Source organism: Pundamilia nyererei, unplaced genomic scaffold (genome assembly GCF_000239375.1).
Source record: "Pundamilia nyererei isolate P.nyererei 1_Seehausen unplaced genomic scaffold, PunNye1.0 scaffold00100, whole genome shotgun sequence".
Lineage (NCBI taxonomy): Eukaryota > Metazoa > Chordata > Actinopteri > Cichliformes > Cichlidae > Pundamilia > Pundamilia nyererei.
The window spans coordinates 977,277-1,001,404 of NW_005187501.1; the positions used below are offsets into that span (position 1 = coordinate 977,277).

At 40.5% G+C, this 24,128-nt stretch overlaps 1 protein-coding gene across 2 annotated transcripts in view; it reads left to right on the top strand.

Annotated features, from left to right (window-relative positions):
- The window catches only part of samd10b (sterile alpha motif domain containing 10b), a 54,992-nt gene that overhangs the window by 15,487 nt on the left and 15,377 nt on the right, over positions 1-24,128 (top strand). The window contains exons 1-3 of one of the 2 annotated variants that reach the window (XM_005740433.1): positions 292-463; positions 9,570-9,754; positions 23,229-23,397. In XM_005740433.1, the coding sequence (XP_005740490.1) occupies positions 403-463; positions 9,570-9,754; positions 23,229-23,397 (415 nt within the window). In that variant the 5' untranslated portion in view covers positions 292-402. Of the gene's footprint in view, positions 1-291; positions 464-9,569; positions 9,755-23,228; positions 23,398-24,128 lie in introns of those variants that run through there. The other variant, XM_005740435.1, reaches the window with a different exon arrangement.

Below are 24,128 nucleotides of genomic sequence, written 5' to 3' on the forward strand. Positions count from 1 at the left end.
GTGTGTGTGTGTGTGCTTGTACATTGTGTGTTATTGAATGGTTATTATGGCCACGCTATGCTCCGATGTTTCCTCTCTAATATGTGGCGAAGGCTTCATGAGTGCTGACATACATAAGCAAAAGCAGGGTTTGTGTGACAGTAAAGCTTTAAGGACACTCAATAACATATTGAGTACTGAACCCAGACCGCAGTGTGAGTGCACTGCATTGATTTACAGACCACATGACAATCACAAATAAGTGCGGCTCATACTCACCACTGTAGGCCACTGTGTGTGTGTTTATGAGTGGCAGCTTGTGCACAGACTCCCTTGCATCACTCCAGGAGCTTTTAACCCTTGTGGATGATCACCACCTCCATATGGAGTTATCGTATAATAGTATGAAGAGACGATTTCTCTATGATCAGCAGACAAAGTTTAGCAAATTCCTGCCGGACAGCCTTTCAGGCTATCACTGAAGGTATGTGTGAACTGGGAACTACTACCATACTGCATTTTGCTTTTTCAAATTGCTTCTTTAATTTCAATTTAGAGGAAAAAACAAAACAATAATAACGAGAAAACCTATTAGTCTCATTGCTTGAACCACTTTAGAGTTCATTAGCACGCCATCTGGCTTATAGCTCTTGGTTCCAGTGATAGGCTTAAACTGCTCTTTAAATGAAAAGATAATATTTTGACATTGAGATGAATGCTGCTATTGTTTTGCGATAACCTGTTAAATGACTAATTTCCTGCTGGCTTTATCGAGGACATGGTTGTAAGTTGAGGAGGAAATTGAGTTTTTCAGAGCTTTGATATTTTGCACCCAAGCATCCGTTAATCCACTCACTGAGGATGTTTTGCCACTCAGGGGAACAGCTGTAAACAAACACCGCATGTTTAAGAAGCCAATTTTGTTCTTAGCAGAGACGTTATGTCATTTCATTTCCATCATTATTTTGGATTATTTCCTGTGGCGTAGAGGAGGACGGCACGTTTGACAAACGGTGTCTCTCTGAAACATCTGAAAAACTGAATTCTAAACATGGAATTAAATCAGCAAAGTGCACAATTCTGGATGGACAGTTCTGCATGTTTGAGTTATAATATTATAACATCTGCCTGGGGATACCACTGCCACTGTCACGAGTATTTGAAAATGTATACCACGCTTTGCTCGGTCTGAGCACCTCAAGTAAATTTTCATGCCTTGTCTAATTTCCCTTGATTAATTTCTAAGTCCTAATGAGGCTAATTTGATTACATTTGTCAAAGCTTTTCACACATTGTGAATGATAGCAGTTGAGCAGTTGTGAATAGGCAGATTGATCTGTGTTACTTCTGTAGTTCTTGTTAAATCATATTTTACAAACATGTACATAAACACTGATACTGGTTGCCGTGTGACACTTGAGGCTTTAATGGAAAATCACTGATTCATTGTAATGATTACTCTATGGATTCATTATGTAAGTGGATGCCTACTGCAGACTGCCAAAGTGTCATACAGTAAACGGTACATATATGTAGGCCGTATAGGTGAAGTAGTACTAGATCTACAATGTCTTTACTTTCAGTATTTGAAACATTCACATGGTAATGTGATTTCAGTTGCTGGATAGTGTCCTCACATGCCAGCCAGGTCTCTGTCATCCAGTTCTGACCAATCCACACTCACACAAGCTTGATGATGTATGAATGCTGTATACTATTAATATCACACCCTTTTGTTACTTGCCATCTGGCATTTGGTGCAAGGCGGTTAATGTACACTGAGTTTTTCACTGAAAATGGCTAATGACTCAGAGGATAATTTTCTGTAGTTAATTACTACAACCAACCCGCTTGCTACAGTCTTACTGTAGTTGCCTTTATGTTAGGATCTTTTCCATTTTATAATGTAAAGGGAACTACATATGGTCAAAGTTTGAAATAAAGAGGTCAGGCCAGGATTCAGACTGTTTCTTATTCTTGGGTCAAGTTTATTTTTCAACTCTTGGATTTGTATGATGTCAGAGAGAGTGGATATGCTGTGGGGCCACAGCATGATGATGAGCCACAGGTTTGCAGAAAGGTCCAGTATCAGATAAATGAGGATTATTTTTAAAGTGTGAACGATCCAAAGCTACTGCACCACGGCGGAGTCAAGTGTAAAAATACGGGGCTTGAAATGAGACCCATACAACAAGCCCTCTTACCTCAACGACATAATACGTCATAATGTACTCTCAAAGCAATAATAAAGGTGTGTTTACAGAAACAACACATGAGTGTTTCCACATTTGAAGGTGGAGGCGGTGATGATGGCACAGCTTACAAAGATTTTTAACCAGAAACAATTAAGAGACCTGAGTTTGCAACAATGTGAAAACAGTAACAGAATTAAAGATTCAAAATAGGCAGTTCGATGATTTTAACTACATTTCTTTATACACAGAAAACAAATTCATACACATTTGTGTTGAGTGTTGAGCTAGTTTTGACGTTATGCAGCATCCTTGTTTTCAGGCTGCTGTTTTTTGCTCCTTTCATCACTTTGCAATGAAACACACGGGTACCAGAATAGTTATGCATTGCCAAAGTCAAGTTTTAAGTTTCATTTCAGGGTGTAGTTACTATAAAATTGTTTCTAACAAAGCATCTTGTCTGTTCCCTGGTTTGCTCAGCCCTGGTCACAACTCAAATTCTATTATTCAAGCTCATCTCCTCCCCCTTGTCCTTCCTCATCCTCCCTCTGCCTCTGACATTCACTCTGGATTATTGATTGTCAGTGAGATCTAATCTGTCCTCCCATGTCATCATACAGGAGCTTGGCTGTGAAGGGGAGAAAACAATAGACATGCATGATCTCCATAAACTCATCTTCTTAGCAGTTCACACCTTCATTCTTCGCCCCCCCTTCGTTTCCTGGTGCAATTAATTTTAATGCTCTTCTCTAAAGCTTCATTTTCCATCTATTCTCTTTCATTTGTAAATTGCCATTTCGCCTAGTTCCCTGACGTTCTATTTCTCCCTATACTCTGGGTTACTTTTCGTCATCCACTTAAGAGAGCATGACCGTGTCAGACCCTTATATCCTGTCTCCTCTTCTTAGTAGTCCTTCGTTTTCTTCCTCTTGTGTGAAACATGTAGGAAGTTCCTTTGAACAGGAGTGGATATGACAGCCAGTGACCTCGATTGGAGGAGTTAGGTGGTCTGTGTCTGTGCCTGTTTTATCTAAAGTGATCTGTAATTGTATGTTCTCTGAAACAGTGATGGATAATCAATAGTTCTGTCTGTCTCTGTGAGAGTGTGGTGGTGGCTAGAGTTAGAGAATAAAAGTCATTTTGTCCTTAATGCGGGACCATTACAGAGCTTTTTTTTCTCTCTCTCACACCACTGCTTGCAAAGAGGAGACCAAGGCTGGCCTGGCATTTCCTATACCAGCTTTTGTTATTCTCCGTTAGGTGCTCTCAGGATAGTGCAAGCTCTCACTGGCAAAATCATAACAGAAATGGCAACTCCAGCTGCGTTCTTGGCTGCACTGTGCACTGTAAGCCATAACTGCCCTGCAGTTTGAATCCAGAATCCAGCCTCATATATACAGCCTCTCTGCAGCTTGACTCAGATCCTCTGGCTTAAACAAATACAGACAGGGGATTGTACAGATGTGTGAATATATGAGTATGCATCCTGGCATTGTGAGGCCCATTAATGTATGTATGTGTGAGTATGCTGGCATTTACTAACACCCACAATCAGACACACAGATTAAGTTGGCATTTCTCTCGTCTGTGCCCTGATCAGAGTTGATGACGGGACTTGGAGCCTGTGTCGTGGATGTCCATTGTTTACTACCATTTCTCTGTTTGTGTGTTCCCCTGACACTGATCGCTTGTGAAAAGTAAACCTCAGCCCCAGCCTCTGTGACAATGTCTCGTGTCACAGCGGATAATAGACTGCAGTGCATCATGGGAAAAACCCTGGGGTCCTGGGTTTTATATTTATTTTTAAAGCTGCGACCAGATTCTTCTTCTCCCCCCCCTCCTGCTCGTTCAAATGAAGTAATTTCATGGCTCATTCCTGGGGTTAAAACTGGGTCTGGTGGAATGGATGAGATGTAAATAGCCCCATGCTTTACCTCTAACATGCTATAGGACCAGCAAATTGGGATCATCGGTAAACGTGTTGGCAGCATTGGTCTGCTGAATGCTGTATTTAGGAGTCCAAGTTTAATGTGTTATACAGGCATGAAATCACTGTGTGATAGAGTTTCACCCGCTTGAAGATTACAGAGAAATGAGGGTAACTGTGATTTTTTTTTTTCCTTTCCTCTTTTATATAAAACTTGGACTGCAAATAGAAATTTTATCTTAGAGTTGACTAAAAGGTGTTTGGTGGGGAGGTACTCGATGCCAATATCATGCTGCTCAAATACACCGTGGCACCGTCTCTGTGATGCCTGAAATAAGGTGGATAACCGGATCACTTGCCTCATCCTCCATGCATAAGGATGAAGCAAACACATATTCAGATGCATCCTAAAGTTGAAGCCAAGGTTATGCAGAAATCAAACTTCAACAAAAAGCCTACACAGCAAAAGAGTCCACATGGACTCATTTAGATGCTCGTTTTTAGAGTCAAATGAGCAATGTTCGGTGACGCCATGTTAATCTACTGAGGGATTTGGCTTGGAACGACCTTCCTGGGTGCTGTACCTAACAGCTTAATTACCTTTTCAAAAGGAAATACCTCTGAGAGTTAGCAGCCACTCTCACAGCAGATATGCTGCTCCGTCAAGAGGAGGTGATATGAGGTTACACTTCACTGGGCTGAGTCATATTGACCTACCTGTCCTCTACACACACACATACACAACAGACGCACACACCTGTCCGACACTTTGCCCTTGATTTTGGCACCTTCACTATACACATACCTTTTTTCTCAGTATGTGAAGCTGGAGGTACAGACTTAAATTACACTCCATCACTGTATATCTTCTTTTTCAGCTACCCACAAGACGCATATCTTGCTTTTGTCTTTCCATTCTGCCTCCCACCATCCACCCTCCATCATTAGTTGTCTTCTCAACACTCCCTCGGCTGGAAGTGAAAAAAAGTCACCAGCAAGGGCAGCGAGAGATAATGCAACACCAGATAGTGACAAATAGGACAGTGGAGATAGTGCGGTTGTCGAGTCAGATCAAATTCAAGCTGAGACAGACAAGTAAAGGTGACTGATAACACCTTTTTTTTTAATGGTAAGGGTGGTAATCACCCCAGATCATAAAGATCTGAAGGGCTTTAACACAGATAGATGATAGTGCACGTGCATGGTCTTAAAGCTTTGCGTCCCTAAAAGCAAGCAGTAGAGGGATATGGTGCAATGTCATTTCAAAAGCGATGTCAGTTGAAAGGTATGGATATTTAATCATCTTTGCCTCATCTTAAATTCTCTGCAGTATCCTGTCCCAGGAGGGAGAGCCTACAAAGTCCATTAAACCACAGAATGAGCAGTTTGTCTTCATTTGTACGTAACGGAAGTGGTGAGGCCTGGCAATGTGGCAAAGGTGGGATTTCAGTGGCAGAGGGAAGTCACGATCCTGTTAAAAGTGATGTCTGCTACATCTTATACCTTGAAAGCTTGCTCTTTAACAGCTTGTAAAATTAAGTTGTTCTGTGGTCTATTAATGTGTCTCCCTGCCTTCTTCTGGAGCTCTTTCACCTTTATAAAGTTTGATCGGTTTGCATGAATCTGATGCTAATTTGCAGCTTGGCTCTCCCGCCTCACTTTGTTTTCTGTCTTGCTCTTGCTTGTGCACTTTCTCTTGCCTCTTTTTGTGAGATTGGCAGGTCTTTAGGGTTGTGAGGCACTTAGCTTCCCATGTTTCTTCCTCCTGTCTCCTCCCCCTGACTGGCAGTAATTACATCAGATTTGGGCCTGGTGTTTCCTGACAACCCCAAAGAGCTGACAACCAGAAAGCTGAAAGAGAGTGAGTGAGAAAAAGAAAGATGGGAAACAAGGAAGATACTGCTTAAGAAGACACAAAAGTGGCAGCATACAGAAATGGGGAAAGCAGGAGTGAAGTGCAAGACAAGAGTGCAGAGGGAGAAAACCGTACACGAAGGGAGAGAAGCAGAAAAGGCTACACATCAGTGATTCCTGACAGGTCTTTCTTCTTCTTTTTCATCTCTACCCCCTTTTGTTAGTCTTCCCATCATGGCTGTGTGAATTCTGTATTCACCACTGCTCACTTCGACCGACGTGTAGGATGAAAAAAAAGTGTCCCCTCCCGACTCGGAGCTGCAACCAGCTGTTTCCCACCATTTTCAGCTGTCATACAGCAGGTCTCAGCAGGCCTTTATTTAATTCTAATATGGAAATGGAAAGATTATAATCCTTTGTTAGTTAATGAACTTTCTTTCTTTCTTTCTTTCTTTCTTTCTTTCTTTCAAGATGACCAAGTGTCAAAAGTCCCTTAAAGACAGAAAAAAAATGTAGAAAATTGGTAGACTGATAGATGAACACATCAGAAAGATCCGATTCAGCCCAGTTCAGTTTCTCCCTTCTCTCTTTGGACGAATGAGGAAAAGAATTTAAGAAATCATTCACAGAAGATGGAATTTTTGTTGTTGTTCCCTCAAAGCATGTGCTTTTGTTCTTCTTTTGTAAAGAGACTTTCAGATCAATAAGTAATGAATACAACATTTATTATTCCACATTTCACTTTTACTTCTATCATCAGCAAGTCTGTCTCCATCTCACTAACGGTTTTCACATAGTCAGATAAAACTTGTGGTTTGAAGTAGAAGTGTTTGTCCACCACTACTGTCTCCAGTTGAATAGCCATCACCAGTTGTGTCTGTATCTGGAAGTCCCACAAGACCCTAGCTTGGTCATTCTTAACAACCCTACGGGTGTGTGCCATTTTGACCTTTTGTGGACTTGCAGGCCATACTCAGCACAGATGTTCCTGTATACTATGTCAGTCGCTTGATTGTGTTCCATGTATGCCCTGCCTCCTAGCATCTTGCACCTTGCTGTCATGTGCTGGATTGTCTCAGGGACATTTTTATACAGCCTGCACCTGGGGTTGTGTTTGGTGCCTCTATCGAGCTTGTGCTTAGAGCTCATACTTGTGCTGCAGCCACTTCTTCTATCTGCCGGTGGTATGTACAGTGCAGGGACCTGTCTTTCCATAATGGGTCCTGATGTTGCTCCTATTCTTTCTCATGGTATGTACTAAGCATGTGATCACTTGTGGCCATCTTTCTAATGTAGTCATGGATGTTCGTTGTCTCATCCTGGATAGTGGATCTGACACACGCTAGTCCTCGGCCTCCATCCTTCCACTTAGTTTATAGTTACAGATTGCTGCATTTGTGGTGAAACTCTTGATGTAGGTGGCTTCTATCACCTCCTTTGGCCAGCTGATTATCCCAGCAGGGTATCTGATGAGTGGTAGGATGTAGGTATTGATTGCCCAGATCTTGTCCTTCCCATTCAGCTGATTCTTCAGGACTTGCCTTATTCCCTGCAGGTATTTGGTGGTTGCAGCAAAGATGTGGTCTCTTTTCAAGTGCTTCACATTTGTCTGTGGGATTCTCAGGTACTTGTATCTGTCCTTGATGTCTGCAGTGTTGCCTTTTGGTAGTGCATTCCCGTCAGTTCAGACTACTTTCCCTCTCTTAGTTACGATCCAGCTACACTTCTCCAGTCTAAATGGCATTTTGATGTCGTTGATCCTAGTCCTAGAATTTATATAGTTTTTAACTTATAACATACATGATGTTATCCATGTAGAGGAGGTGGTTAATGTTTACTCCATTCTGTATTCGGTACCTGTAGCCAGTCTGGCTGATGATCTGGCTAAGGGTGTTTTTTAGGCCGTTTGCCAAACAGCAGTCGTGAGAGCATCCTGGTATATCCCGCATTTGATGGTGACTTGTTCAAAAGACCATGTTGATCTTGTATAGTTATAGACATTTTAGGATCCATGTGAGCCATTGAGTCATTGGCTTTCTTCTTGTCTATCCAGGCATCAAATTCTGACTCCACCACCCAAATGTTGCAGCAGAAATCGAGAGTCACCTGACCAGACAAAATTATTCCATTGTTATTCAATTTTGGTGAGCGTGTGTGAATTATAGCCTTTCCTTTTCTTAGCTGACAGGAATGGACACACACCTGTAGACTATCTGCTTCAAAGTTTGACATATGCATTCTCTGATGCTCTTCTGGATACCCTGGTAGTAACAAGTGGTTATTTGAGTTACTGTTGCCTAGCTATCAGCTCAGTCTGACCATTCTCCCCTGACCTCTGGCATCAACAAGGCATTTTCACTCAGAGAACTGCAGCTCACTGGATTTCTTCTCTTTTTATGACCAGTCATTGGAAACTCTAGAGATGGTAAAGATGGGGGGGAAATCCCAGTAGCTCAGCAGTTTGTTAAATGCTCAGACCAGACCATCTGTTACAAACAGTTATGTCACGTTAAAAGTCCCTTAAATCACCTTTTCTTCCCCATTCTGACACTGCCTAAATGCACCGAGCTGCAACCATGTTAGTGTCTGATTTGATGTTTGCATTCATGAGAACTTGAATAAGTGTACCACAAAATGGAAATTAAACAAATCTTACTCGACTGGCAAAGAGCTTGCAGTCAAAACGTAAATATTATTTCATTTTTGTTTGAACCAAAATAATCAAGAATGAGTGTATAAATGATTTACAGAATATCAGTGGTTGCATGTAAACAAGGTTTCTCATTTACCACTAATAAGCAGGTTTCTTATCAATCACATTTTTTTTTAATTACCGCAAAATGACTATGTTAACCAGTTAATTGTCATCAGTTCTCTTTCTGTTTACACACCCTCTTGACCTTTTTACCCCTCTACTGCCTCCTGCCGCCTAGCCTCTTATTATTTGCATTACATCACATTAAATCAATGCTTAGGTAAACTGAGCAATGACTGCGTGTCTACGCTTTGAAATAAATCCATGGCTACAGATGACTAACCGCAGTAAAATAGCTCATTCAACTTGATGTGAACTGTAGAAGATGCCCTTTGGCCTTCACAGAACTATACTCTGACCCCGCACTGACAACTTGTCTGCTTCAGTGTCTCATAGCAAGCATTTAGTCTTGACAGGGAACGGGGGTAAAGATAGAAAAAGAAAAAAAATAAAATATTCATGAAGTAGGATTTAAATAATCAAGGACTAATCTGAAAGAGAGACACAGTTCCAGAAATCATGCGGTGCCTCTGTGAATATGCACTCAGCATAATTGGAGATCACACTGTAGTTGCACTGCTGCCCACTACCATCACCAAAACAGCCATCTGTTTGTAGCTGTTATAGAATCAGAACACACAGCATGTAATCTGGGGTGAATGCTTCCTGTTAAGCTCCTAGAGGATTATCAATCATTTATTTTTGTTAGGTTTGGATGTTCTTGTTTCTTAGTCCATGGACCTTATGAAAACCCCTTTCGTAAAGAAAATACAAAGTGAGTGCTTATCAGTAGCTATTATTTCTCCTCTGCTTGTTTCCTTCTGTTTCATTTGCTGGTTCTTCTTCTTTGCTCTCTTGTCAGCGGCGTCCAGCTTCAGTTTTTGCCGTGCCTCCCTGGAGCACACGGTGTCTGCTGAGGAGCTGAGTTACCAGCTGCCGCGTCACGCCGGAGGCAGCAACCTGACCTGGCACGACGGCCGTGGCCAGAAGACAGCACACACACGCACCGTCAAACTACTGCAGCAGCCCGGCACAGAGGGCATCCAGGTATGAAGATGTCCACACACACAAACCAAAGGCAATGCGGAGGAGTGTTTTCAGTGCATGTGAATAACTCTGAAGGGTTTTTGCTTATATTTTTATTTTTATTTTTCAGAATTAAAAAGGCCAGTGGGCAATTTAGCATCTTAGAAAAACAAATTTAAGATCCCTCCCCCTCTATGTCAACACACTTTGCAGTACCCTTAGGGTCAGTGCAGTCAGTCAGTTACAGTTTACTCTTGTCAGTTCATTTTAATGACATTTTTATACAGAAATTTAAAGTTTCTCTTTCTTTGGATATAAAATAGCAATTCCTCAGTCACACAGGCCTTGAGACAGGTTAGCGACCGGCAGTCACTGTTCACAAAGAAATGCCCAAGTGGTTGCTGTAGGTAACTGGTTGACACTTGTGATTGTTTGCAAAAAGAGTGCTGTACCGAAAACCTTCTTGCGATTGATTTGCTCACAGTTGTATATAGTTTGAATGAAATACTGCAAATACTCCCCATTTTACTGTGAGCGAGTGAAGCACGAGAAAGTGCGACACTCTCTGGAAATAGGGAATGTTTGCTTTCAAAGCAAAAGTTGTACCCTACCACTGCAACCAACACATTTCAAGTGAAACCTTTATTTCCAGACTGCATCAGAGTTTTCAGTCATTCATCAGTGCTTGATGAGTAGTTTGCTGGTATTTGCAGCCAAGTTTATGTCTGCCATGCAAGCTACAGGCGACCCAAGCAACCTGCTAGCAATCAAAGCAATTGCAAGGATGTTTTGATGTAGCACCAAATACCCCTGTGCACTCAATTTTGCGCCGGCTAACCACTCGTAACCACTCGCCAATCTGTCACAGAATACACTTGCATGCAGGTCTCTGAAAGGCTTGCATGAAGAGGGATTTGACAATCAAATTCACAGCAACTGCCACCAACCACTCAGAACCACTGGTCATGAGGAAAAATGTGTATTCTCCAACCAGTGGTTGCTACATGATCGCTAACCAGCCTCTAGACCTGTGTGATTGAAGCATTTAAACATAAAGCATTCTTACTACTTACTATGCCAACTGTGGTCCATTTTTGCTGTAAATAATGTTACATGTCACTTGCATGGTGTTATATTACATTACATTATAATGAAATGCTTTAGTAAAATTATTTGGAAAAAATACTTTTTCTTTGAGTATAATTTTGTTGTAACTTGGAAGTAAATAATATGTCACAAAAATGTATGTAATTTCAAAACAGTGCCTAAGCTCATGCAGAAGAGTGTGGTGCAGCGAACCTATCCACACAACGTATCATACAGCAAGATAAAGGAATGTGCACAAGCAACGGGAGCTTCACCTAAAGCGATCTAGTCTAGTGGGAAAGAGGAAGACTAATTGTTTAATTTACATAATGTTGGCTCGCCTCATCTTAGACTGTGGTGGATACCACCAGAGAAAAACTTATATAATTCACGAGTGGCGTGAGAACTGCCTTCTGATGTAACTATTCTTGTACAGTCCAAGCAAGCACATACTGCACAGGAAATAAACTCCCAGGAGCATGCAATTTATAGTGACCTAAATGTCTCAGATCATGGTTTTTTTTTTTTCAGGCCCCCCTTTTTTTATGCTCAGCAAAGCTTTAGCGGAACTGACTGGTATAAAAACGACATATTGAAGTTGTTTCACTGCTGATTGATGGATGCAGAATGTGTGTCTGGCGGCTCTTAGCAGTATCATTTAAGCACAGCAACCGGAGCATCGTTTTCTTTCACACATCACTTTGTGCAAAATGAAATCCCATCTGTCCAGCACCAGAGACAGTCTAAACAAAGAGAGAGAAAAAAAATCTATTTTAAGGCTTTCTGTCTGTGTTTACCCAAAACCAGCACATGACACAACTCAAGCACAGCTCCTGTCCTTTCTCCTACTCCTCAAATGAAAGAGACCAGATAGGCTAGCGGAGGACATTTGCTCTGTCTCACCACTGGTTTGAAGAAAATTTGCAACCTTGAGGCCTTAAGATGTACATGTGCACGACAAAATTTGTTCAATAATTCATAAAACAGTGCCCACTCAGCTATAACGGCTATAAAAGGCCTAATGAAAGACGAGTGGGAAGCTGTTTCCATGTGATTACACAGACACCGGATAATTAAACCTCCTCTATACCATGAGAAGCAAGGCTTATCATTTCCTTGTGGCAACAAGCCTCTTAATGCATTATTCAACAAATGGGAGAGCCGTCCAGCTCTGTCTGATACGTGTGCGTGTGAGAATGAGTGCCTGCACATTCAGAAAATGTTTCAGAGTCCATTCGTACATCTATACATTTAAGCACTGGTGTATATTGGTGCGTTTTTACTGTCAATTGTTTTCTATGTATCCAGTTCTCTCAGGATGATTAGATTATGCTCCATTACACTGGTTGTGCACACATCAGCTGTAATGAGGAAGCCAGTTAAGTGAAACACAGCTTGTCTTCTCTATAAGGTGGGACCTGGGGAATTTCTTGATCTGTTTAACAAAGCTTATATAACACATTGTGCACTGCTATCCAAACACTCAGTCAGTGGAGACAGAAAATAGTGACAGCAGAGTGGGAGGACAGAAATCTTTGATATTTATTGGTGTTCATGCATGCACAAAAGGGGCCATTATTACAAAAGATGCCCCCAGCATTAAAATATTTTCAATGCAAAAACTATATCAAAAATGTAATTTTTAAAAACATTTTTTACCACGGTGCACTATATTCCAGTTTTTTTAATTTTATTAAAATGAAAGCAAAGGAAAGACACCAAGAAATGATTATTAAAAAGGTTGCAACGGGTAGACAATTGCACTGAAAACAGCTCAATTTATATTGTAAACAAGTTAGATATTGTCTGCACACAGTAGCAGCTGGCTCAACAGGAGTCAGCAAAAGCATATGTTGAAACAGAGGTTATATACTCCTTTGCCTTATTAAGTTTAGGCTTACAGAGATCTGTCTTCTGACTAGATTTTCCAAATAATTAGTTATTGCGTAGTTGACGTACCTTCTGTGCCATCCCTGAATTGGCTGTTTAGATAGACAGATGGGGTGAAGGGAGGGGTTTGTGGGTGGCTCATTTTGCCGTCTGACTCACAGCTTGTGGGTGAACCTTTAGATGAGACTGGGGAATAGGTGGAATAAAATGAATGCAATCTAGGAAGGTATAGAAGCCACTGTGTCTCCTTTCTCTAAAGCAGGACCAAGTGAGTTACTGGAAATGAGGCTTTTATTCACGCTATGCTAGGTGGGCAAATAAAAAAAAAACCCACTTAGTGAAAATTTTTACCACTATCCTTATTGAAGACAGTTTCTGACCTGAGCTGATACAAAAGAGTATATTCCCTATTCTCACATATATAATAGTGTTCACTTTTGCGCCAATAGCACCAATGTATGTTGTTTCATATGTTTCTGTATTACGTACTCACTTCTATCATGTATGAACATGTATGAGATTGCTTAGATTATCGTGGTCTGCTGTAATAAATTAAGGCACACGCAAACTACTTGTACAATGTGCATCATAGGCTCCTTTCAAAGTGCTAGGTTTTTAGACAGGATAATGGCATGGTTCTACAGATTCCACAGTTGGTCTGTCAGTCAGTTCACAGCTTGATCCAGATGAACTTCATGAAACTTTTTTCAGACATTCATGGTCTAAGGGTATGAATCCTGATGAGGTTTGTGAAATATCGAAATTCTGGCGAACCACATCTGTACTTTCTTTTCAATGGTAATTAGTTCATGTCAGTGTAGTAACATAGTAAGCCAGGATGAAAGACATGGCAATCAATTCGACACCCTATCACCAGCATGTTAGTATTTTCATTGAGAGTTTCATCCATCTATTGAGTCCACTAAAGCTCATCTCTTCCTATATGGAAACACTGTGGCATTCCCAAGCCAACAAAGAAACATGTTATGGGCGTGCCAGAGGATCTCCTCCCAGTTGGACATGATTAAAACAAGCTCACCTGGGAGGTGGGCAGAAAGCATTTTGGACAGATGCCCGAACCTAAATTGGCTTCTTTCAGTGTGAAGGAGAATCATCTCTGCTCTGTGCACCTTCTGATCACCTGCTCTACCGGCAAAGGATACGTTAGACACTCTTAAGTGGAACCTAGTCTCTGCTGCTTCTAATTGCAGTCTTATACTTTCGGTCACTAGCCACAGCATGTGGCTATGGATGAGGGCAGGGATGTAGCTCAGCCAGTAAACCAGACCACATTGTGAGTTTCCCAATGTAAAGCATAACTTTGGAGCCCGTCGGGTGCACTGGCGTAGTGCTGATGGTGAAGGCTAGTGGTTCACACCAAAACACACAGAGATAAGTACGAGTGGCTTTGCATCGAGGCAGAAATACTGTAGACTGCATTGTCCTTGTCCTGCCACTCGGTGATGTGTTGCCCTGCCTAAGACACATGTTTGACTCATGCTAAATAGAAAGCTTTGTGAAAATCCCATCTGGCTCTTTGTCCACCCACTGAGAGACTGTTCATATTTGCATGAGTGCAAGCCATTTACGCACTCAGTGTCCTGAGGACAACCAAAGGCAGTTTCACAAAGCTGACAGAGGTTGACAGTTCGCACACTCACACAAAGTTACTTGCACAGGAACAATCAAGTAGACACTCACAAAAGCTTCTGAAACATTTTCAGAATCACAGTGACACACTCAAACACACAAATGCAAAGGGCTAGACATAGCAGTGGGAGACACAGGGGTGCTAAATGATGCAACAGAAACTGCTCTGGAAAAGGGATGGGGTTCACTGTTACTAAGAGGAGAAGAATGAAAGATAAGAAGTGTGAAGAGACATGAAGGAATCAGGGAAAGGATCTGTCAGGGTCTTTCGGATTGGAAAGAGAGGATAAATATGCAATTATATGATGACATTACAGCAACTTTTAGATTTGTACAGTAAATGGAAGAGAAACAGAGCTGTTCGGTCAGAGGGGAGAGCATACAGGACACGGGTTGAGTGTTTGCTGTCCTGTGATGAGATAAAGATACGGTAGGAAATGCTGCAGAGCAGAGAGGGGCAGCAGGTGATATATTTATAGTATGCATGTCATGTACAGATTATACAGTACATGACATGCATCCTATAAAACATCGATTCACTCATTCACTTACACCCACCTCCAGAGTTTTACTGCTAATTGGCGTAACGTCATTGATCAATCTCAGGCAGGGTCTGGCTGCGCAGAGACACAGGCAGTGATCGGAAGAGAGGCGTTATCGGTCACAAAGAGTGATTTTTAAGGATTCCCCACGCTCCCTTGACTTTAAGCTAATCCCCCGATTCGGCTTCACAGAGAGGCAGGGCATGCACGTACGCGCACAGATACTTGCAAGTCCACGCGCACCAAAACCCAGGCACTAATATGGGCAAAAAGTAGCTCAGTGCACAGAAGTCAAAGCAGAAAAAAGATAGAAGGGAGTGAACATGTGAGAAGGAGGGGGAAGGGAGGGTGGATAAAATTTGTGAGAAGCTAGTAGAAGTGGGGAGATCAGAGACATGATAGAACAAAGTACGCTGGGAGGACAAATGCTGTGCGAGGATACAAACAGAAGGATCAATAGAGAAGTGGAGAGAGAAAGTCAGAGTATGGGGTGGGTAAGAAAAAATTATGCAAAAAAATGATGAACAGATAGAGACAGAACTTGTGTTGCTGAATAAATTAATGCACCTAATAGCATACTCAGTTATTAGAATTTATTATGTGCCCTTGTGGCAGTTTCTGAAAGATGAAGTCATAAAAATAAATTATAGATTAAAAGAACAGTAGTACATTTTAGGCTACTAAGACAGTTACATTAAAAGGCTGATACAACTTGAAAAAAAGGTGAACATATCCCATATTTGAATGAACAACATTTCTTTGAAACAATGGCTGTTTGTTAAAAGCAATGTTCTGAAACAAGTGATGCATTAAATTTACACTTTGTTTCATAATTCAAGCAAATCTTAAAGAACAGATTAGTTATATGGAAGAAACTGAGGACACTCTTATATTTGTTATACTTTCAAATTCATAAAATTTAAATCAGATTCCAGGTGCCAATGATTAGAGATTCTTTGGGGAGTCATCATATCAAGATGTAAACAGAATTCCTATGAGTCCGGTAAGGAATATTCAAATTATTCAGTAGTTATTTGAGATTAACATACAAAACTTCAAATAACTATCCAAGATTGGTCACCCTGGAAACTTTGTCCCGAGAGCAAAACTTGTCCAATTTTCTTAGCAAGATCTGAGCCTGATTAGCGCTGTTTCCTCACAGGAAGAAGGTTCTGGTGTGAATCTACCAGCAGGCTTGGCTCCTCCCCTACACTGAGTCTTTGCGGAGTCTGCATGCTTTCCCTGTGCATTCTCTCCGGGTATCCCAGCTTCCTCCCACAGTCCAAACATATGCTTGTTAGACTAATTGGTGATTTTAAATTGACCGTAGGTGTGAATGCTTTTCTGTCTCCCCGTGTTCGCCCTGTCCAACTTGCACCCCCTGCATGACAGCCAGGATAAGCTCCAGTCCCACTGCAATCCTGATTTGGATAAGTGGAGGAAAAGGTATAAATCTGCCACTAGACATAGCTTTTGTTGTCAAAGTACAGGTGTCTAACAAAGAGACAGCACAAATTTAATCTGCATGGACACTGTGCCAGGAAAAAGCTTGTGTGTTTAAAAAAACAAACAAAAAAACATTAGAGCAACACTACAGTTTAACAATAAACATGTTCACCAAAGACTTGCTCAAACAGAAGCAATGGAGGGTTATGTAATGATTTAGTGAAAAAAGGGCAAAGTCTAAATCTCAATGATATGTTATAGAGGGATTTTAAATGCACAGTACATGCAAGATATCTGAAGTAGTTTTGCATGAAAGAATGGTCGGAAGTTTAAATAAATGTCATGGACAAGTAGCCGTCTGTGCAGTTCTTAGTTTTTCCTCAGAGGGAAACCACATATATTAATATCTTTTTTAATGGATGAGGTGTATCAAAAATCCATTTTTTCTGGGTGCTGTAAAAAAGAGAACCAAATGTGTCCAAAAAAGTCCAGAGACAACTGTTTTACTTTTTCACATCTATGGTCTGTAGCTACACATCTGTTTGCTGCGTTTACCACACTTAGGGATTTAAATACTCTTCTTGCTAACTGCAGTGTATGATTGCATTTACAGTATACTATTTTCCGCCTTTCTGTCTCTTTCTTCCTCCTCTCCATCCTGAATTTCTCCTCACACTTGCGCTCTATATACAGTCTCCACTTTGCATATGCCTCCTCGCCAACTCCAGCTCCCTTCCCCCCCCCCTCCTCTTCTGTATGTAACAAATGAGGGACCTCCTCCAGCTGGACAGAAGTAGGTCTCGGGAGGAGGAGGGAGGTCGTAAAAGGGGGGAACGGCGACGAGAGAGAACTGGCCAGAGGAGATACAGTCTGGATGGCCAACAAACAGAGCGAGAAGAGCAAGGGAGGAAAAGGAGAGCAAGCAGGGATGATGGGAGCGATCATTCCATTTCCCTTCTGTCTGGCTCCTTGATAATGAAGGCCATTACTCATAAGCATTTCACTCTCCTGGCTCACTGTCTTCTCTTTCTTTTCATCATTTTATTTTCCTCTTTGTTCACCCTCTCCATCTGCCTTTGCATCTATGCCTTTCACTGTCAGTTTCAGTACTTATAATGAACAGTTAAATAAATGTCAACAAATGTGAGTCATAAAATATTCAATAACTAATTATTACAGCCGAGGCATTTATAAGCAAACAGAGACCTGTATCCGTTTCCCAGATTTGTTATTGTGCAAAACGATCCTTCATTGCATCTTAAGGGCTTATGATTTCATCTCTAATATGCCAGCACTCCTGTGGCTTAGCTAATCGTTATTACAGATGGTGGGGTCATCCTTTCTGGGAACATGGATATTCTAGTTATTAAAATGTATATTATCATATTTAATAAATATGAACTCATCAAGATTTTTGCTGTTGAAATGAAAATGGGGTAATAAGCTGTTAGAATCAGAAACCACAGTGCTATTTGTATTACCTTCACCCATTTTAGCATCTCTTTATTCATGTAGTACTCTTTATGTAGGCTACGTTAAAGCCCTGTTAGTAAAGAACAGTGCTGCATTTTGAAATTTGATCCAGAATTCATGTGGCTGTGGCATCTGTAGTCCAAGAGTTAGAGTAAGTTGTCTATTAATAAGAAGGGTGGTGGTTCCATTCTCCTCCTGTCCAAAAGCATCCTCAAGAAAGACACTGAAACTAGAGTGTGAGTGTTTGAATGATAGGTTAAAAGAGCTCACCATAGAAAAAAGGCACTTGTGTGAATGGGTGAACGAGTCTTCTTGTACTAAGAAAGCACTTTGAGTGTTGCATAAAGACTGGAATAAGGGAAATAACGGAAATTTCAACCAGTCTACAGTTATATTACTTTAATGTCACTAATAAACGTGTAAAATGGTACATATCTTTGGTCTTTACTGAGTTTATTTGTTATGCTGTGTCTTTACAATGCACAACATCTAAGAAAAAAGGGGAATAGGAGTTAACAATTTTTTGAACTTGTAACAAGTGGCTTTTGAACTTCCCTCAAAAATCAAACCCCTCGCTTGTTGTGAAGACTATTAGTCCTCCAGGTCACGTGATTATGATTATGTCCTTTTTTCATCCTGAGAGAGCAAATCGTAGACCGCTGACTTAATCTTGGCAAAAAATCTATTGGTCTTGTTAAATTCACAGAAGTGATTGATAGTCCAAGCGTTCGCATCCCCCAGCGACTTCGGTATTTACTCAACTATGTCAACACGAGGATAGTAAAAAATGATAGACTAATTCTGCAGGGATTTCAGCTGCAGCTTTTACTCTCTTTTGGCCACACTCAATCATCTACAAGAGTGGCCATTTCTACATGTCTCCTAACTTTATCTCAATTAATGATTGGGTCAGAGTTGTAAATTTAGGTTATTAAAATGGCTTTGGCGCTCCACTGAGTCAGAGTTGAAGTATGTGTGTGATTAGGAAACCACCAAACACATTGGAGCGGAGAAATTGAGTTGTTTTCAATTAAGGCCTACAAAGCAGAACGCACTTCGCTAGTGGACCAGCCAGAAGTTGATAGGCCTCGTTGGTGTTTAAATTGATTGAAGGAAATCTCATTACAGCGGCTGGCAAAGATGTAAATTTAGTTAGTTGTGAACAAACTCATGTCTGTCACCTTTTTTGTGCGTGAAGGCATTCTGTGAGTTGCTCTTCGTATCATTAATAAGAAAGGGGTGGGGAAAACATTAGATATGAAGCTACAAGAGCAAGCGAGTGTAAGTTGCATTTGTGCATGTGACATTTCAGCATACATAATCCCATTTAATACGGTCAGTTATGGAGTGGAACATTTGGCAGCACTTCTGTGTTTTTCTGTTGAAAATCAGCCAGAGCTTTTGTCATAGAGTTGGCTCAGACAGAGTGTGAATAAATGGATTAGATATGAGAGTAAGTCAGACAACAGAGAGAGAGTTGATGGGACGAGGAAACGGTTGGGGCTTTTTTGCTTGTGAGAACTGGCTGTGGCTTTATTAATGTTCCTATTAATTCCCCGCACATGGCATTGACCTATGGGGAAAAAATAAATAAATTTTTATATATATGTATATGTATATATGTATGTATATATATATGTATATATATGTGTGTATATATATATGTATATATATGTATATATATATGTGTATATATATGTGTATATATGTGTATATATGTGTATATATATATGTGTATATATGTATATGTATACATATGTATGTATATATGTATATACATATATATGTATGTATATATATGTATATATACACATACACTTTCTGGCAACTACAAGGATCATAGGAAGGTGTGTGAAGAAGAAGAGGAAAAAAATAGAGAATGAAACAAAACGAGACATGCTTTCATGTAACTGAAAGACGACATTGACAGAATCATATTAATGCTGCGCTGACTGTATAATGAAGCACCGCTGTCAGGGAAAATTACCTTTGGAAAAAGATCCTACCAGTCACAAAAAGACACATCAACACCCATAGAAAATGTGGAATGTAATTACTCTCTCAATATGTGTTGCTGACAGATGGTTAAAATGCCACAAATGTACAAAATTAGAATAATAAAATCTGTTTGAAGCTATGTGCCAACAGAACATTTAGATGGATGGATGGATATATTTATTGATTTCACAAAGGGAATTATTAAATATCTAAATTTCAGTCACAAGGTGATGAAGTTTATTTATCCAGAAGAGCATCTGCTTACCCTTCTATGCCTGCAAGCTTTTAAACTGCTGATTTTTCTTTTGCCATTTGCACTCATGTGGGCTTGATTTGTTTCGTACAATACAAAGTCATAACCCTGCTAAATTTTAAATGAGCTGCATTTTTTTTGTCTTGCATGAGAGAAGTATCACTGCAGGCTAAATAATAATGTATGGACACTTAATAAGCTTCTTTCCATTACATGATGTTATTTGCACTCGCTGGGTGGTTTACTACCAGAACTGATTTTGTAGCAGTCGTTGGCATTAGAATGCATCATCCCAGCTGAGTTCACATTAATGAGAAAATCGTGCATGCTGCATATTTAAGTAAGCTAGAGCAATTACAGAGTGTTTATTTGAAAAAGCAATAAAAAAACAATGTTTTAAATTGCATAATATAGTAACTCAACAAATTAAAGTGCAAACATACAGGGAGTGCAGAATTATTAGGCAAATGAGTATTTTGTCCACATCATCCTCTTCATGCATGTTGTCTTACTCCAAGCTGTATAGGCTCGAAAGCCTACTACCAATTAAGCATATTAGGTGATGTGCAACTCTGTAATGAGAAGGGGTGTGGTCTAATGACATCAACACCCTATATCAGGTGTGCATAATTATTAGGCAACGTCCTTTCCTTTGGCAAAATGGGTCAAAAGAAAAGTCAAAAATAGTGAGATATCTTGCAGAGGGATGCAGCAGTCTCAAAATTGCAAAGCTTCTGAAGCGTGATCATCGAACAATCAAGCGTTTCATTCAAAATAGTCAACGGGGTCGCAAGAAGCGTGTGGAAAAACCAAGGCGCAAACTAACTGCCCATGAACTGAGAAAAGTCAAGCGTGCAGCTGCCAAGATGCCACTTGCCACCAGTTTGGCCATATTTCAGAGCTGCAACATCACTGGAGTGCCCAAAAGCACAAGGTGTGCAATACTCAGAGACATGGCCAAGGTAAGAAAGGCTGAAAGACGACCACCACTGAACAAGACACACAAGCTGAAACGTCAAGACTGGGCCAAGAAATATCTCAAGACTGGTTTTTCTAAGGTTTTATGGACTGATGAAATGAGAGTGAGTCTTGATGGGCCAGATGGATGGGCCCGTGGCTGGATTGGTAAAGGGCAGAGAGCTCCAGTCCGACTCAGACGCCAGCAAGGTGGAGGTGGAGTACTGGTTTGGGCTGGTATCATCAAAGATGAGCTTGTGGGGCCTTTTCGGGTTGAGGATGGAGTCAAGCTCAACTCCCAGTCCTACTGCCAGTTTCTGGAAGACACCTTCTTCAAGCAGTGGTACAGGAAGAAGTCTGCATCCTTCAAGAAAAACATGATCTTCATGCAGGACAATGCTCCATCACACGCGTCCAAGTACTCCACAGCGTGGCTGGCAAGAAAGGGTATAAAAGAAGAAAAACTAATGACATGGCCACCTTGTTCACCTGATCTGAACCCCATTGAGAACCTGTGGTCCATCATCAAATGTGAGATTTACAAGGAGGGAAAACAGTACACCTCTCTGAACAGTGTCTGGGAGGCTGTGGTTGCTGCTGCACACAATGTTGATGGTGAACAGATCAAAACACTGACAGAATCCATGGATGGCAGGCTTTTGAGTGTCCTTGCAAAGAAAGGTGGCTATATTGGTCGCTGATTTGTTTTTGTTTTGTTTTTGAATGTCAGAAATGTATATTTGTGAATGTGGAGATGTTATATTGGTTTCACTGGTAAAAATAAATAATTGAAATGGGTATATATTAGTTTTTTGTTAAGTTGCCTAATAATTATGCACAGTAATAGTCACCTGCACACACAGATATCCCCCTAAAATAGCTAAAACTAAAAACAAACTAAAAACTACTTCCAAAAACATTCAGCTTTGATATTAATGAGTTTTTTGGGTTCATTGAGAACATGGTTGTTGTTCAATAATAAAATTATTCCTCAAAAATACAACTTTCCTAATAATTCTGCACTCCCTGTAGACTCACTGGTGTCGTCTTACTGTCTGCTCACATACATGTGCGAAAGTGTGAAGCCACAGCTGGTTTTTAAAAAATGGAAAATTGGTGCAGCAATTTACATATAAACATGGGAAATACAGCATATTTTTGTAAAATTCAACTGAGCTGTGTTTTAAAGATGGCTGTAGATACTCATTGTTAAATCTGATATCATTCATACAATATGAACTACAAACTAGAGATTTTGATTCATCACACTATAAGCTATTGTCACTGATTTTTGTGTAATTTCACATACCCCTGCCTTTTCTCCCTGTTTCCCTTCCCTTCACTCTTCCACTGAGACTGAGGCTTCAGTGAAGAGTAGATGGATCAGCTGAAGGGCCAGATGTGTCCTGTGTCAGATATTTAAAGGATTGTTTTCCTATTTCTTAAGGACATGACTGTCAGATACTGCTCATCTGCTGTAGTTTTTTTTATGCCTGCCGCTTATTCTTTTGTTCTCCAGTTGTTCAGTTTTAAGGAAACACTGCACATCATGTAGATTCATAGATTCAACAAAAGAAATAGAAACAAATTTTATGTTTTTGTGGCAGACTGCAAGTAGGAACGTGATTTATAATTGGTTCCATTGTTAGCTGTCTGGTTTCTATATACATAACACTGGTCCATCCCTGGATTTTGTTGTGTTTTTGTGCTTAAATGATTCATAGGTTAGTGTTAAGTGTCATGCTGAAGAGTGATGTAGTGAGGACCTAAAGGCAAAGGTGGAAAGAGAGAGAGCACAAACAAAAAGCAAACTGTTTAAGTAGACTGGTAAGTCCATACCAATCTGAAACAAAAAAAATAAAACAAACACCCGACATAAATAGAAATTATGAGGAAAAAATTGCCAAACACAAGATGTAAGATTCACAAAATAAATACCAAATCACAGGCATAAAAACCTCATGTTCATGGCAGCTTAACATACAAACACAAATAACATTCCTCTAAAAATGGTCAAGCGCAAGGACTTGACTGAAAATGGGTGAAAAAGCAGCCAATCTACATAGGCAAAGTTTGAAAAAGCTTCAGAAATCCTGAGAACTACTTCTCAAAACCAGCAAAGTATAAAGAAATCCAAGACTTTTGCACACTATTGTACAATATGCACATTGACAAACTGCTTCCTGTGTGTGTTCTTCAGTTACGTCCAGGTGAAGCGTTCACTGTGTACCACACCAGTCCTACACTGTCCAGTCTGTCCAAACCAGTGGTGCTGTGGACTCAGCAGGATGTCTGCAAGTGGCTTAAAAAACACTGTCCACACAACTACCTGACCTATGTAGAGGCCTTCTCCCACCACGCCATCACAGGTACAGTGCACAACATGTGAATATGTAGCATCAGTTGTTACAGAACTTTATGCTGACTGGGATTGTTGTCTTTTATTTGCAGATAACGTCAATCACTATCCCTGCTAATAGTGTAAAGTGCACAAGATCTAGTCTTCTAGAGGGTGCTGTTTGTGTTAAACTTCTCATTGACCTCTGTTCCGTTCAATAAGCATAGTAGTGATGCTCATTTGGACTAAGGCATTGCAAACCAGAGCCATAAAAGGCTTAGTAAATCTCACACAAAGTTTTATTTTTAGGTTTGTGGTTCCACAGCTTAGCTTTCTCAACTGGAAACAGGTTTACACCCAAATCTCTGCAAAGGAGATTTAAAAGGCACACATGTGAGGTAACGAAAGGAGTGCAGCCTATTTTTGCAGAAGAAAGGCAAATCTGTGGAAAAAGTGCTGTGTTATCGTGTTTGAGTTCAAACAACACACTCTCACACATTTATTTGTTAGTACTCCCACACAAATGCATGCGAGTGCTTAGATACACAAACCAAGGTAGTAACAGACATATGAGCATGTACGTCCTCGTCCTTGACAGACCAGACGGTAGAGCAGTTTCTTTTTCAGAGTCTCATAGAGAACAGATTGCTGGTCTATGCTGCAGGGTCAGCCACCACTCACTTACATTTCCACACACACACACACACACACACACACACACACACACACACACACACACACACACACACACACACACACACA